We start from the raw sequence: 16,287 nt of genomic DNA, 5'->3' as shown, positions 1-16,287 counted from the left end.
TAACCAGCATGCAGTGCTGCTGCATCTCCATCTCCATGAACGAGGAAAAGCAACACCTGCCTTTCTTCAGAAGGATGACAGGACCTATAAATGACAATGAGTGAGTCACTGTAACAGTGACAACTCTGCACTGCATTGCCACCCCATGACAAAATTGCTTGCAATCATCAGGTACAGTAATGCTTAAGCAACACAAAATAATAAAGAAAAAAGCAGCAAAGGGCCCCCTCAGGCATACAGCAGAGACCATCTGTGTATGAGAGAAGACCTCTTTCAACATCTGGCCAGCATTTGGCAGATCTACCCCAGGCAGGATCTAGAAAAAAGCCAAAGCAGAAGCAAAATCCATGTCCCAGCTCACCGCTCACTAAGTATCCAGTGGCCTTGGATTTGATCTCCTCACTCAGCTGCCCTGTCTTGTTCAGATAGTCCAGGACGTAGATGTTGGGGGCAAACAGGACCATGTTCTGCTCCCCACAGCCAAAGGGCATCTGGAGGAGCTGGTGCAGGTTCTGCATGGCAGTGCCCATGATGTCACCTGAGGAGCAGGAGGTACCAGAGGGATGTTAACAATATTTAGGGCTGGCTATCAGAATCAGGGGAAGCTACTGAATGGCAGATGCAGGACATATCAGAGAAGAACAAAAAATAATCTGGATTGATAAAGATCCTGGAACAAAACACAGAACATCAGAGAAAAAGAAAAAAGGGAAATGAGAGAAAGGTTAGGGGATGAGAGAAAGGTGGGAAGGCTGAGACAAAAAGACTTGCAGAAAAGGAAAAGGAATAGCACAAACAGAAGGGCAAGTGCTCAGGACAGAAGAGATTAAAGACAAGAATGAGCTGTGCTAGAAACCAAGAGAAAGCTGCGAGGTAGGAGGTCAACACAAGGAGTCAGAAACAGCACATGGTTCTACTGTGAGGCTGTTAACTCACCCAGCACTGAGAAATATGCTCTGCCAGAGTCTGGTACCACATTTTCAGGTAGCAATAGGGAAAACTCCTCTTTCACAGGCACTCCTGAGAAAGAAACAGCTTCAGTGCAGTTCCAAGAAATGGCTAATGGAAGGGGAGGGGATCTCAGTGCAACAACAGGAACTCTTCCTATTAGAAATGCCCTGATTTCAGTTACTTCATATTTCCCTGGCTGGAACAAAATCTCTGCATGAAACCACTCCCAGCCACTTCTAAGCACTGCAGATCATGTGTCTACAACTTCCTCCTGAGTGTGCAAGAAAACAAGAGGACATGTAACTCCAATGCCAGAACTAAAGAGAATAGGGATGTAAACATCCATCCTAAATCTGTCCTAGCTCATACCATGATTAGGCAGGAGGATCAGTTCTTTAGCACTTTCTTCTGTCTTATGTCTCAAACTCCATACCAATGGGGCATGTTTTGACTACCCAAAAATGTCACACTACATGGAATATGATAGAGGCAGGCCTCCAACATTCCACCCCTCAAACCACACAGGAACAAATAGAGAGTGTGTAGAGTGGGCTTTACCTTTTACACAGAGCACAGAATTCTGGGTTGTTTCCTTCTCAACTCCTTCAGGCTTGAATGGGATGAAGGAAAACAAGAGAGGTGAGAAATTAGTGAGACAGGAAATACAGACAGGAATCCTCACAAGGACAGCAGGATATGTAAAAAGAAAAGTGAGGGAACTGAAGAAGGAGAGGCAGTCACAAACATTCCCTGAAATACAGAGCTCTGAAATAATTTAAGCAAATAAAAGAAATGTGATCCTAGATGACTGGTGTTGTATGTGGAGGAAGAACAGGAAAAAGAGAGGAGAACACTGGAGGACCATCAAATGGATGACCTGCAACTATAGCACACAGTGAGAGACACTTAACATCCTTGTGACAAAGGAACTGCAGGATTACAGAGGGCTGTGCTGAAGAGAAGTCTGCAGTGCTATTTATTGTAATGCTGCAGATGCTTTAGGGGAAAAAAATTGTGCATGCAAACAATAGAAATGGAGGATGTAGTACACTGCAGTATCTGTTGACACTACTGCTAGCACATGGTGGGCAAACATTAGGGGGTTTTATGATATGGAGGAAAGCTCAGAACATAGAACCTCACTGCCAGATTATCACCCTCAGTATATAATAAACCAATGATTTCCTGTAAAGGCTATCCAATACTGCCACATAGTATTTCCTTCTGCTCCACATCACATCAGCAACTCTTCCTGCCACAGGAAATGGGTAAGCTATAAAATTTCAACATGTTTTCATGTGTAGTTTTAAGGGGATTTCTTTACAGCCATCAAATTCCCATAGGTACTTGTGAATCCCTCACCTTTGTCCTGGTGCCAGTCTTTGTTACCAAAGTGTAATTGCAAAACACTCAGCTTAAGAGGCAGTTTGTTTGGCCACTCTGAGGCACAGAGGCAGCAGGTGCTGACTGGCACATTTACTGAGGGTGTGTCAAAAGAAGGAGAGAGGCTGTAAAGACAGTTTATTGAAATAGCAGGTGATGGGAGACCTGCTTAGATGGGAGCTAAAGGGAAGATGGATTGCAGTTACAGTAGAAGTTACAGGAAAAGTTAATTGCAGCAGGAGACACAAGACATATAATTATGCTGAAGTCTTTATGCAGCCCTGCCAAAGTACAAAGATGATGTAAAGCCATCATATTGCCATGATGCATAGTGATGCCATAAAATCATAGACCAGACCAGGTTAGAAGGGATCTCAAAAGACCATCAGGTCCAACCTAACAAGAAAGGGAGCTAGATGAGATTATCTAGCATGCCATGCAGTTGTACCACGGTGTGAGCTAAAGGCTCAGCCCTCCCTTCCCACAGCCCCCATACCTCCACCAGCAGCTGCCTGATGACCGTGTCCTTCCGCCCTTTCTCAGGGGTCTCCACAATGTAGTTCCCACAGGGCTGCTGGTTCTGTAGGGCCTCTGTGGTCACTGAGAACTCCACCGGCCCTGGAGGAAACAGGGATCAGTCAGCCCTGCCAGGCAGAGCCAGGCAATGGGATTCACTGCTACGTTCAGGAGTTTTACCTTGTAGGCTCATGGATGAAGATTTCTGTCACAGCTGGGCCCTGCTTCATTCCCACAAAACCCAAGCTCTCTACACGAGCTGTGCTGTCATTGAAAGGTGACTCTGTTTTGGAGGCTCTTTCACAGAACCTAGGACACCACAGAGCTGAGTGTGACCAGCCCCACTGCTGTTCAGCACATGCTGCCCTGCATGCACGCCAAAGCTGCTGCCACAACAACAGTGAAAACAAAGTGTGAAGAACCCATGTCCTTCCTAATCTCTGTGAGCAATGGAGCTAGCAGAACATCTCTGCTGGCCAGCAATGTCTCTGGCCTCAGGAGATGCTGTCCAAGGGCTATAAGGGTTGATGGTCCTGCATGTGACACCAGACACACAGTTGGATCCTATGAATCCCCCAGTCTTTACTTCCCAAATATCAGTCTTTGCCCCCAGATCAGTCACATGCCACTGAAGTGCTTCCCAGGAAAATGTGTTGCTCTAATATCAAATACTGAACAGAGAGAACAGCACAAAGAAACCCTTCCTGCAGTTTTCAGGAAACCCTGAGACCTTTACCTAGAGATTTGGGAGTCACCAGCCAAGCCACAGTTTTCCTTCCTTTCTCACAGAGACAATGAGATTCTTCCTCCTTTTCCACCAGAGTAGCCAGGAAATGAGTAGACTGAGCCAGAGTCACACTGACCTGCCAGTTGTAGAGAGAGGTGCAATTAAGGGTAATCATGAGAAACAGGGAGCTAGGAAGTCATAGAAACAGCTATTTCTTCAGTAGCAAAGGAGCAGGGAACTGGAGTTATGGGTTCTGCATTTGGACTATATAGGAGAAATAACATAAAAGCTGGGGCAAAGGGTCTAAGGGCTAGTGAGAGTTAAGGTAAGAAGGCTAGGTGAAGGCAAGGGGTGCACAAGAAGGTACCCAGCTGCAGAGAGTAATTTAAACCTCCCTTACCCTGATGCAGGCAGGCAGGTAGTTGAAAACGGTGGCTTTCAGCACGAAGGACTCCCCACGCACCACAGAGTAGGGCATGGTGAGCTCCACAAAGAAGGGCTGGAAGGCTCTGAGGGACACTGTTGGGGACAGGCCAAAGCCTGTGTCTGCTGAAGTGCAGAATGCATTGGCTTTCCACTCAGTGATGGTGTCAGGAATGGTCACTTCTAGATCAGCTTTTCCCTCAGAGCTGGTGAGGGACAGAGAACAAGGACAGAGGGATCAATGTTACAGCATTTTGGTGACTACCTGCACCCCTTTTGGCCCACTGAACAGTATTTGCTGTGTGAATGATGGGGCACAGTACATTTGCTACTGTAGGACCACTCTACATCTTCCAGTCCATCTTTGGACAGACCTAACAATGGCTGAAAGTAATTTCATCTCAAAGGATTGCCAAATAGTCTCTGCAAACAGTGAAGGACAAACACTTTGGGATTCATGTTTTCATCTTATAAACCCAGTTTTATTAAAAAGGAATGAGGTAGCCCAAGGTACTCACCTTATAGGTACTAAACTCCAAATCCAGGTTTCTGGGAAATACTTTCGGACTGTCTCTGTCACCTCTTCAGGAGTGCTTAATTGGTTAGAAACTGTCTCTGTTGAAATGTCTGAATGTGGAGAGATGAAAAAGAAATCAACTATTGATAATTCCAAACAAGCAAGACCTATATCAGCATCAAGCTTCAATCTGAGAAAGTGTCAATCAGAAGCAGATGCTTGTGATTGTAGTGAGCTGTGGTACCAACAGCAGTGGAGTTTCAGGGCCAAGGCTTATTGGCAAGAAGAGCTAGCCTTCCATTATTTTCTGCTGGTCTTCAGCAGACCTCAAAGTTTGGAAGCCAGCACTTTACAACTTTTAAAAAAAAAAAAGATTTAGAGCAAAAGTCTATTTATGGAAATACAAGCAGCCTTTTCTCTTTCAGGCACAGCCTTCATGAGATGGTCTTCTCCATCCTAATCAGTTCAGCCAGCAATGGAACATCCCTTGTTGAAGTGGTTTTTGTAGGGTCATTGTGACTCAGAGTACCAACTTCCTGTCAAAGCCATGGCCTCCTTAAGAACTAGGCTGAAAATGCTCAAAATAAAAACAAGCAGCTGGAATTCAGGAGGGGTAAAAAGAGCTATTTTGATTAAAACAAAGTTTTCACATAAAAATTTTTTTCCAAATAAAATATTATGTGTTTGACATGAAATTTGTTTAAACATTTTACTTTACTTTTCAATAACTGGAAAACAAAGATGAGGTGAGTGGGATTTGGTTTGCTTGGCTTTCACAAACAGAAAGAGAAATGCATCTGAGCAGAAAAAGAAGAAAAGTTCTTAAAGAAATTCTAGTTTTTGTCATCTTTACTTTGGCTAATTGAATTTCTGCATTTGGATAACAATTGAGTAGCCAACAAGTATTCCTTACTAACAGTGCAACACGCATCTCCAGAGCCTGAGAAGGTCTCAGGGACAGGTGAAAGATGCTATCAGAGCTATATTACATTGCTCCTGGTAAAAGTGGCAGGCTGCTTGCTTGTGTTTTTCTATTGCAGTATTTCAGTCTTCTTAGTGATAGTTATTTCAGTTTAAAATAATTGAAAGGCATCTATCCTCCCTCTTAGCAACTTCTGTCAGAAGCTGAAATTGTTTTCAAATTGGACACATACAAAAGCACTGGTTCTAGTGCCAAAGAAAAACTCTTTGAATCAGCTATCCAGCTAGAAAAGCTTAAAAATTCTAAGATATTTTCCTTGATATGAGACTGAAGGATGATAGGGCCAATTCTGTTGCCCTAACCGTTACAGTGTAAGAATTAATATAGCCCTTAAAAATAGGATAATAGGATTTATCCATTTCAGACTGGACTTCTATCATATATGTCTTACAATGCTAAGCTCCCAAAGTCTACCAACTCATCACTGAAAAATCTGCCACCCACTTCATAGTTTTGACCATACATAAGACTGGCTGAGTCAATGAGAACAGCCTGAAAATGGTATTGGAGACTGTAAGCGATAATCTAGGAACAGAAGTACACTGTAAAAACCTAATGAACAGGATCAGCAGGATAATATCCTCTGCTCTGCCAAGCTTTGCACACTGTCTGGTTCTGCTGATTTCTTATGTAGAGTTACCAAAGTCTGTCTGGAGATCTACACAACCCATTCAGAAGCTGAAATCTGCGAACCCATCAGCTCAGGACTGCTTCCAAGGTTTCAATTCACAGCCCCAGCTCCTGTTTAAGTATTAACCCCAAAACACAAACAGGATCTCTGTTGAGAACAGAAGCAATAACAACATTGAGTTCCCTTACCGCTTGACCTCATTGCAACCATGGCTGCAGGTGCTCCTAGGCCACCTGCTCCAGGGACAGCGTAGATGTGATTACTCGGGCTGCAAATCCGAGGTTTCTTCACATTGGTATTCGTGAAAACCTTTAAACCCATCTCCTATGGGAGAAAAACCAAACATATTTTTTTAGTACTGAATCCTGTTGAGATTTACACAGCAGACTTGACATTGGCATTTTACCGCCTCAAAATGGAGAAGCTGTTACTGTGCATGGATTGGACCTTGAGATGATCCCCTGATCCTTGAGTCTGTGTGCCTGGGTGGCTCAGAGAGCCCAAAGGATTTATCTCCTCTTTTTCTAGGACACTGGTTCCAGTCCAGTTTCAGCCTAAGTGTCAGGATTAGCCAGGAAGCAGATATAAAGTTTTCTCTCTGGAATGAAATATCTGTAGCTACAATGCAGCTCAAGGACATACTGATTTATCTGAAGTAACTATAACGGCATGGGATCATTTACCTCCAATTAGAATCTCACTTCAAGTCAACCTCAAACCTTTTCTTGCAAGAAAACTTTGAGACTGAACCCTTTTCCACCAAGTGTGAAGCATATCTGGCAAGACAAGTAAAGCTTCTGATCCTCACTGAATATGCCTCTGGATAAAAAGAAGTGCCAGGTCATTCAGATGCAGAAACCCTTCCCTTGCTAAGTTTCATGATACCACAAAAGACTTAAGCATTCTCAAACCTTCTCCCACTCCACTCCCTAAACCAGGCCAGGGGGGCTATACCTTTAGGATGCTGTAAGTGTCCTCTTCATTCACCCCCATTTCTGGAACATAGGTGATCCCATCCCGAACTATTGGCTCCACAGTCACACAATTCCATGGGGACTCCTCCAAGGGTGCTCTTGAATCATAGACATAGCCATGGAATTCCTTCACTGGAAGTAAGTCATACACCTTGGCAGAAAGAGAGAGAGTATTTGGCATTTTAGTGTCCATTGTCATGAAACACAACTGAGGGAGTTGGATACAAGCACCACAACAATCACATCACCAGCTCATACATCCATGTTGCCATGGTCCTCCCTGTGCTGAGAGCAATAAGAATTTGGGAATCAAAAAAAGGATCAAAATTTGGAGATACTGCCTCTTTTTTTATGCTCTGCATGTTACTCTGGTTATTCTGGCTCAAATATGTAAAAAGTTACATTGGCCAAACCATCTGCAATACCTTGTCCTTACTCAGGGATTGTCATTTTCTGCTTGGCTAAAAGCAAATAAACTCTTTGACACTTCCAGATGCTACACCAAGAAAATTAATCCATGCATGAGGAGAATAACTGAAAAATTATCATCAAACACATAACAGCATTTGGGTCTGGCCAAGACAAGCAGGCCCCTAAAAAGGCTTTCTAACTGCCATCCCTAAAATCACACCAAACCCCTAAGAAACAACTGCTGCCCAGTTCTCATCTTTTTGCCCACTGAAGGAAGATGAGAAGCAGCCCAGGAGAGCCTCCCTGTTTCAGCTCTGACAAGAGGGACTTTTCCCTGCTTCCACCCCAGCTCTTGCTCTGAGCAGGCTCTGACTTGTTCCACAGACCAAGAACTTACAGAGGTGGGTGACAGGTCAGCTTCTGGCTTCATGAGGAGCACACTCTTGTCCACAGCGCGCACGGCACAGAGGGAGTTCGGTGAGGCTTGGAACTGCAAGTGGGCATCCGAGGAAGGCAGGCCTGCCGAAGGGGAGAAGCTCAAGTCCACCTGCAAGCACAGGAAAGGCTATGTCACAGATGCCCTACCCTCACAGGACTTTTCCTTCCAGCTGAGTGCATTCAGTTCTAAATTCACAAGGTCCCCATAGCCATGCACACTTCCCTCTGGGCTACTGCTCCTTTCCAGCAGTGTCAGGGGAATCAGCACCAAGCAACTTCAAGCATCACAATCGCTCATAAAGTTTTTAAGGTGGTTGTGGGTTTTGTGGTCATTGTGAGTGTGATGAGGCGATCCCACATAGGGGCTAGATGTGATCAGACAGTGGAGCATGTCCTTGAACTAGGACCAGTCACTGTACTGCACCCAGAAACTGTATGTGGGGAGAAAATCATCTTGCAAAGAGCTTGCTGTTGTTCTCTTTTTCTTAGCCTGGACCATCTGCAGGATCAGCAGTTTGACCAGTTGCTAAAGGGGGTTTTATCAGTGTAGCCCCTTCTAGCACTTTTTTTCCAGCAGTTGATCTCCTCCAGGTTAGCACAAACGAGTAAGCAGTGAAGCTACCTACAACAATTGATATGTTGCCTGTCCAGTGCTACTGTACCTAAAGAAATTAGCTTAACCAGGCTGAATCTAAATAAGTGAGCTTGAACACACTGCAGTCTTGTGGCTGCTCCCTCAGGAAGTGGACACTAACCTTATTGTTGAAACATAATTCTGTGTAGAACTTGGCTGAATCAGCAATCACCTCCTTTCTGGAGACTGTGGTGTAGACCAGCACTTGGGCCACTGGAGCAATATCAGCTTGTACAGACAACTGTAGTGAGAAGACACCATTGTCTAGCAAACAAAACAATGGCAAAAAGTTAAGGTGCAAAAAACTTTCTCTGGGAGCAGACAGAATTCTAGGTTTGACTTTATGCTGAACTTTATCCTAGCCATTATGAAATTCCAGGCATCCAAGTGGGATAAATTGGTGCTCACAGTGATGCGTAAGTCTCCCTGTCTGACTAAAAAGGCCTGTTTTCCAGTGCACAAGTATGCTAAATTTTGCTTCAGCTTCTAAAAACAGACTATCAGATGTATCTCTGAGGACCACTGAACCCCCAGAAAATGCAGTGTCAGGAGAAAGATAGTGGCACAGAGGATTAAAGCAAATCTGTGAAAAGCGTAAAGGCAGAGAAAATAAAGGTCAAACTTTTCCCAGATCTTAGAGGACATGCACATGTCAATCCCTGCGTTTACATGGAAGCAGAGTGTATGTCTGCCACAGTTGCCTAGCCCTCCATAAGAGTGAAAATTTGGTGGGGAAGAGGAACTCACCACTTTCCTGGTCCAAATCCAGAATGTGAGTGCCTCCTTGCTTAATGTTTCCCTTGGCCATCACCTGAATGGAAGGAGAAACTTTGCTGTGATTGTGGTTTTACATTAGGCAAACCTGAAAGTGAGGGGCCCTGCAAGGAGAGCAACGGAGCTCAGTGTCTGCTGCTCACCCCCAGCTCTCTGCCTCCCTGTAGCTGAATCCCTGTGCTCATCCAGAGGGTACAGGGACATCCTTACTTTTTACTCCCAACTCAGACCCTCCTTTTTGTTTCTAAAGAACATGTGAAGGATGACAAGAACGTGTTTAAAGACCGCTGCCACAAACCACAGCTTTTATTTCTAATCCCCCTATAACTGCCAGTGACAACCTCACTGTATGGCAGGTGCAAACTTACCAGGTAGTAAAAGGTGATTTTCTTCTGCTCTCCTACAGCTGCTGGAGTAAGGATATAATGCACCCAGATGTCTGTGGTGGAGCCACAGCTTAGTGGCTTAGACTTGGGCTCAATTTTGAGGAAGCTATTACTGGGAGAGTAAAAGCGCTTTAGATGGAGATAACGCTCTCCATAAGATGGAACAACCCAGTTACGATCATAGCAGAAGATGTTGTTTTTATGAACTGCCTGGAAAAGGAGAAAACACATACATAGATCCTCAAAGACAGGTGGCCAAATATTAAAGCTTTAGCGTTTTTTTGGTACTGAAGTAACACGAAAGTCAGCAAAATAAAAAACAAAACCAAACCCCAACACATGAGTTTGGAAAGTGCAAGACAGGATGGTGGCATCTTTAGCAAATCATTGGGAATGATCTCACTCACACAGAAGCTGGAGTTTGTGTCAAACAAGCTGAATCATATCAGATTTTTGCTTACTATCAGTGTCACTTTAAGGGCTTTTTACACTAATGCATTGCCCTCTCTAATATTCTAGTTAGTCTAAAGGGAAAAAACAAAAATTTTTATTTCTTTCCTTATTATTGGCACTGAAGAAGGGATAGTGTGCTCAGTTCAGATATTAACAGTGCCAAGATCAACCTACAGATGCTATAAAAAAGAAGGGCAATCTCCAACTAATAATTCAAAACTTAAACTGAATAGAAGTTTAGGAGGAGAGAGTTCAGATCCTCTTAAAAATGAGAGCAAGGGGAAGATCTTTCACATTTAGAAGGGCACTTCAGAATTTGATATGTCTCACATGCCCTTTTTTCTTTATCTTTCTCATTACTTGGGAACCCTTGACTTTTCTTTATCCTACAAAAATCTGAAAACTTCAACTATCCAGTAGTAACTTCTGGAAAATTCTTAATGGTTTTAGTGTGTGACAAGGGACTTGTAGGGAGTAGAGCAAATATAATTCTAGACACAATTATTCTCCCCCACTCCAGGATGTGATATTACAAAATATGCATATTACACAACAAATTGCATTTCCCACTAACAAAGAGATGCTCAGCAGCACCTGTTTGTCTCAGACAAACAAATTCCACAACAAACCAAAACAAAGCAAAATCAAACGAACAAAAAAACCGCCCACAAACCAACAGGAGCTGTATTTAGCAACTTGAAATGCTAAATTAAACTGAGATATGCAGATGTGAGACAGACCCACCCTTGACAAGATAGGGCTGGTGATCTCTTGGAGCAGAAGGGACTATTATGATCTCCTGATGCTCCTTCTAACCCCCTATTGCAATTGCTAAGCAGAAATCAAATATTTACAAGTTAAATGCAATCATGACCTACAACCTCAGTCTGCTGTATGACTATTTCCACCAAACTGGTGTCAAGTTCACACAAACAACAAGGAACAATAATCTAAGTACTTTTGCATATATAGTATACATTTTAGAGCTTCCCCTCCAGCCCTGTGGGGGGGTTCATTATCTTCTCTGTCCAAAGGACTTACCCTAATTCCAACATTTTCCAAGGCCAATGAGGAAGTGTTTAGGGCAAACTCTGCAATGCCCTCTTCGTTTGTTTTATAGTTTTGTTCCTGTCCTCCTTGAACAAAAATTCTCACAGTTTCATTGGCAATTGGAGCATTAGACCCATCCACTAGTTTCACCTGGAGGAGCAAAACCAGCTCAGTTTAGAAGGAAAGGGATGGCTGCCACCTGAACAAGACTGGTAGAACACCAAGGTAAAGACATTGAGCCTGTGTCAGACAAGGAAGCCTCAGCAGCACTTTATATGTATCTCTTTCTGAGACAGCTGCAAACTTTCTGAATACTTTTTCTCTGCCTCTTTCTTGTCTCTGACTCTGGATTAGAGGAGTGGATGTGGAGAATGACAAGCACTCACACCCCTGGGGCCTCCAATTGAACAGGTGACTGTAGGAGGAGAATTTTAGTGGACTGGAGAGGCAGAAGCACAAGGATAGAATGAAGGCTGTGCTCTCAGCTGCTGTTCCCCAGTTTGAGAGCTTTCAAAGGAAAGGAGACCCACAGGGATTAGCAGCACTGAGGTCCAGCATCCTTGCAGAGCTGGGGCATAGATCTGACCAGAAGGTTCAGTAGCATCATTGCTTGGCACTCATGGCATTCCATTCTCATGGTTTTCCTACCTGCCCGAAGAAGGGGACTCCCCGCTTGTAGTAAGTATCTGAAAGCTCAAACGTGACTCTGCTAATGGTAGCTGTGATCTCAGAGAAGCTTGTTCCAGTCAACTCCACTCCTGCAGAAAGAAGCAAGAAGAACTAATTTGCCTCTGCCTAACCAGAATTCCTTTTACTCCAGGCCAACCCTCCTTTGCTGGACAAACTCTTTGCTTGATAGTCCTGGACTAGAGGCAGGAATACTCTAAGGTTCCAGAAGAGAGAGAGTCTGCTTTTATGCCTCATTCCTACTGGGCAGGCCCCTCTGCTGGTCTCTCCTGGGCCCATCACATGGCTCTTTCATCCAGATGATCCATACCTGTATCCTCCTCTTTAATCTTAGCCTCTACATGGAGTTTATTCTCATATCCACTTCTCTTGAGCTGGAATAATTTGGTCTTTACCACTTCAGAAATGCAGCCATAGATGTCTGTCTGTTGGAGGAAAACAAACAAGACCATTATATTCTCATTTATACAACGCTTATCCAAGTTAATGAATCCATCCCTGTGTGTTGCTCTGAACTGAAAGAGAAGTCCACAACCTCACAGATAATCTACCTCTGTTGTTGTTATCAAAACTGAGAAAAGACATAAATAACTTGGCAAAAAGCATGTTAAGATATTCCAGCAAGATTAAAGGAAAAAGGGTTTGCAAACTAGACAATTTTTGTGTATGTTTGTGAAGCTTGAAGCTGCCAACACTTGGTACGAGTGCATAGGGAATTAGTCAATATGTGCCACATAAGAAATGTTTGTCAGGCATCAGGTTTTTTGGAAAATAAAGCTGCTTACTTAAAATGTGCAAGCCATATGAGTGATACATAAACCAAAGCCTGTGTATTTGTAGAAAGAGGATGACAGCTGGAAAAGTATTTCCAAAGCTTGCCACCTCTCTTCAGCAAACTCATGTACAAGGCAAGTCTCCACAGAAGAAGTGCCTAGAACAGAGGTTAGCACCACAGTATTTATATTTTCTTTTGACATTTGTAACAAGAGTAGTGGAAGAGGTAGCTGTAGATTCATGTGGCTCATGCTGTAGCAGAGCCCAGGGACCACAAGAACATCCAGATGCTTTCTTCTCTTGGCATATTTCCACAAGTTATTACTCCAACTTCTGCCAATTAACCCAGTATTGTTGCATCTGTCTGTGCTCCAAACACCTTTCAGTTTCACTCTTGCCAGTTAAAAGGTGAAAAAAGTGAGGGTTTTTTCTGTCTTTACCACGGCTGCTAAACGCATATTTTTTTCCCTCTAGCTCAAAATGCATCAGCCTCTCTCCTGGTTTCTGCTCCTTTCCTTCCTCTAACACCAGCTTCTGTCCCCACACACTGTGTCCAGTGTAAGCCAACTCCAACTTCGTTCTCATTGCTCATGGCTTTTCTATCTTTGCTCTTACAGTCTCTACACTCCATCTGATTTTTCTGTTATTTCATCTCTTAATTCTCCATTAGATTCCAGCCTTTACACACATTGCTCTTACTGCTCAGACCTTCCCCTTTATTTTTACCTTTCACATTTCATCTTGCACCCCATCTTCTCTCATCCTTCAGCCTTTCTTAAAATACATGGATTGTCACAGAATCATAGAGTCTGTTTTGATTGGAATGGGGCTTAAAGGCAATCTAAGCACCAATTCCCCTGCCATAGGAAGGGCCATCTCCCAATAGAGCAGGTTGCTCAAAACCCCATCCAGCCTGGCCTTGAGCACTTCCAGGGATGGGGCATCCACAGCTTCCATGGGCAATCTGTGCCAGTGCCTCACCACCTGTTAACACTAAGTTTGTACGTACTCAGAGCAAGCCTGTGCCTACAAGGCAAGCTCAATAACACTTTCTCCAATCACTCTTCCCACCAGAGTAATCCTGACTCACCTGTCCAGAGAACTCTTCACAGACTGCTCTAGACTCTTCACCATAACAGAACATGGATGCATGCTCATAGTTCCGGCAGACACGGAAGTTCACGAGGCCAGGAACAGGCTTCCCAAACGTGTATCTACAAGCAGGGAGGATTGAAAGGAAAACAGAGACATTAGGAATGTAACAGGGATGTAGAAAAATTACAGGCTCATCCCCATTGATGCCAGCTATCTTCCCTAGAGCTGCCTCCAGGATACACAGGGCCATCATAGGAAATAAAAAGCAGAAAGGAGTTTGGTACCATATGCTAATGCATATTTTGTTCTGATTCCCCCTCATCCTGGAGAACATGCTGCAAGCATCTACCCAAGCACCCAATTGACAGAACTGTTTTATGTATGTACAAGCATGGGGTCTTTACTCTCACTCTTCAGCCCAAGCCATGGCTCTCCCTACAAAGTGTATGGAACACTGCAAGGCAGAATCCAGTGAGGTGGCCCAAAGGAAAGAGGGCAGTTGCATCCCTTAGGGTTTCCTCTCCACACTAACAAGCAGAAGATACAGCTAAAACATCATTCCTGGGTAAACTGAACTAAAGCCCACATCCCTAGCACTGTGGCTAGTGTGAAATCCTCAATGACTCAAAAAATATGCAAGAAACACTCTTACAAAAGAACAGAACAAAAATACATTTCTATATGTTACACACAAGGTGCATCAAACAGTAACTGTTGTCTTTTGTCTAACAGTAGATACAGCCTGCTTGATCCTGGGACCTCAAAAGGATTGAAAAATATCATAAAGTCTCATCTCTCAGCCTCCTGACTGAGAATTCATCAGCAACTCAAGAAAACATTGAAACCAAGCAGAACTTGAAAGAATGACACTCACAGTCCACAAACTGTCACCTTCAGCTCCTCATCAAGAATGCTGATCACCTTGGGCATTTTCACTGTCACTTCAAATTTTGGCAGCACTGCAGCAGAACCAAAAGAAAACAGTCTGTGTGGTAGGGAATAACATCAGAATGACACATGAAGGTGCTTAGAGGCTGTTCTGAAATTACCTAAAAGCCTTTTACATCTAAAGGGTCAGATTTTAGAGGCTTCTGTCACCTGCACATCCCACTGAAGTCATTGAAAACCCCTCAGCCAAGCAGGGTGCCAGGTAAGAAGACAAGATTACTACACCAGCTATTAAAATACAGCAGCTTCATAGGTAACACATGGCTTATCAGTCCCACAGCAGCAGAATACAGTAAAACAGAGAGAAAAATCAGTAGCAGTTTCCCACAAATATGCAGACTGCAGCCTGGACTCTGCATTTTTAGAGCATGTAGATCTTATTAATGTTCAGTACAGGAAGACACCCTGGCTTCTCCAGTGATACATCACAGGGTGATATCCACACCCAGCTGCAGGAGGGGAAGTGGAGAACGTCTTGGGAGAACTAGGAAGAGATTCATTCAGGGCACAGGACAGAGCACAGTCTGCAACTGGAAGAGGTCAAAGCACTTTGAGACTCATCCATCAGGCCAGGTCAGACAATGTAAGAAAGGTTGCAGCTGGCTCACTGGGGTGGGAAGATGTGCTGGCTGTTATCCTGTGCTGATGTGTACTGGGATACCATTTTTTTAGCCAAGCAGATGGAAGTGCTATAGTGATGAGAGCACTAAAGGGAGGTTAAGGCACTACAGCATCCCACAAGCTACAGGCTTAGCTTGTGGGGAAGAAAAGGCAAGATTTAATTTACAGCCTAGACAGCCCCAGCCTAGACCCAGACTTATGGTGTGACATTTGATAGGTATGTAGCCAACTGGACATGAGGTTGTGGCCTAAAAACACCTCAGAAAGGAAGTAAGCCTTGTGGCTGTCAGCACAGACTGATCCAAGCACTTTGCTCCTCCGGAAAGGGGCCTTGCTGAGGTGGGCGTTCTGAAGAGCTGCACTCCATGGTCTGGGGCTTAGGGAGGAGTGGAGATAGGTCACTCAAGCGCTTTAGTCTTCTCCTCCTAAAGAGAAGATTCTTGGGAGGAAAAGAACACAGAAACAAATTTCCAGAAATGCTGGGCATCCTGGTCAGATCTCCTGCACTGTTCAATTAAGATTTCATGTCCCATGTGACCAGCTGTTAGGAACTTGAAACTGCAGTGATAGTTACCATACTCCTCCACAGAGAAAGAATGCTGAACTTTCTTCCCAGAGGCCTTCTGTGCCACCACAGTGTAGGTGCCTTGCATAGGTTCAGAGGTGAGGTTGAAGAACAGCTGTATAAATCCCATCTCTAACTCTGCATTTGCCCACTGGTACAGACGATTTTTCTTTGAGTCCTACAGGAAATGAGATCACAAGGAGATTGTGAGAACAATGGGAGTCTGCAATGAGGTCTAGCAAAGCAGTGGAGGGAGGGACGGCCCCTGTGTTTCAGGAGGCTGCAGGCCAGGAGTGGAGGGCACTAGCAGAGTTTTGGGGGGAGTACACAGCAGGATGGCAGGGGAG

At 44.1% G+C, this 16,287-nt stretch overlaps 1 protein-coding gene across 1 annotated transcript in view; it reads right to left on the bottom strand.

Moving 5' to 3' along the window:
* The window catches only part of A2M (alpha-2-macroglobulin), a 29,688-nt gene that overhangs the window by 8,443 nt on the left and 4,958 nt on the right, over window positions 1-16,287 (bottom strand). The window contains exons 6-24 of the mRNA XM_074534974.1: window positions 15,950-16,118; window positions 14,681-14,765; window positions 13,802-13,925; window positions 12,248-12,362; window positions 11,899-12,008; window positions 11,242-11,400; window positions 9,730-9,957; window positions 9,335-9,398; window positions 8,709-8,851; window positions 7,913-8,062; window positions 7,085-7,255; window positions 6,319-6,454; window positions 4,519-4,627; window positions 3,978-4,206; window positions 3,587-3,713; window positions 2,831-2,952; window positions 1,510-1,561; window positions 937-1,020; window positions 362-538 (exon numbers count right to left, since the gene is read on the bottom strand). Coding sequence (XP_074391075.1) covers window positions 362-538; window positions 937-1,020; window positions 1,510-1,561; window positions 2,831-2,952; window positions 3,587-3,713; window positions 3,978-4,206; window positions 4,519-4,627; window positions 6,319-6,454; window positions 7,085-7,255; window positions 7,913-8,062; window positions 8,709-8,851; window positions 9,335-9,398; window positions 9,730-9,957; window positions 11,242-11,400; window positions 11,899-12,008; window positions 12,248-12,362; window positions 13,802-13,925; window positions 14,681-14,765; window positions 15,950-16,118 — 2,554 coding nt within the window. The remainder of the gene's footprint in view (window positions 1-361; window positions 539-936; window positions 1,021-1,509; window positions 1,562-2,830; window positions 2,953-3,586; window positions 3,714-3,977; window positions 4,207-4,518; window positions 4,628-6,318; window positions 6,455-7,084; window positions 7,256-7,912; window positions 8,063-8,708; window positions 8,852-9,334; window positions 9,399-9,729; window positions 9,958-11,241; window positions 11,401-11,898; window positions 12,009-12,247; window positions 12,363-13,801; window positions 13,926-14,680; window positions 14,766-15,949; window positions 16,119-16,287) is intronic.

This window comes from Zonotrichia albicollis, chromosome 2 (assembly GCF_047830755.1).
Source record: "Zonotrichia albicollis isolate bZonAlb1 chromosome 2, bZonAlb1.hap1, whole genome shotgun sequence".
Lineage (NCBI taxonomy): Eukaryota > Metazoa > Chordata > Aves > Passeriformes > Passerellidae > Zonotrichia > Zonotrichia albicollis.
This window is presented reverse-complemented; position numbering and strand designations above follow the sequence as displayed.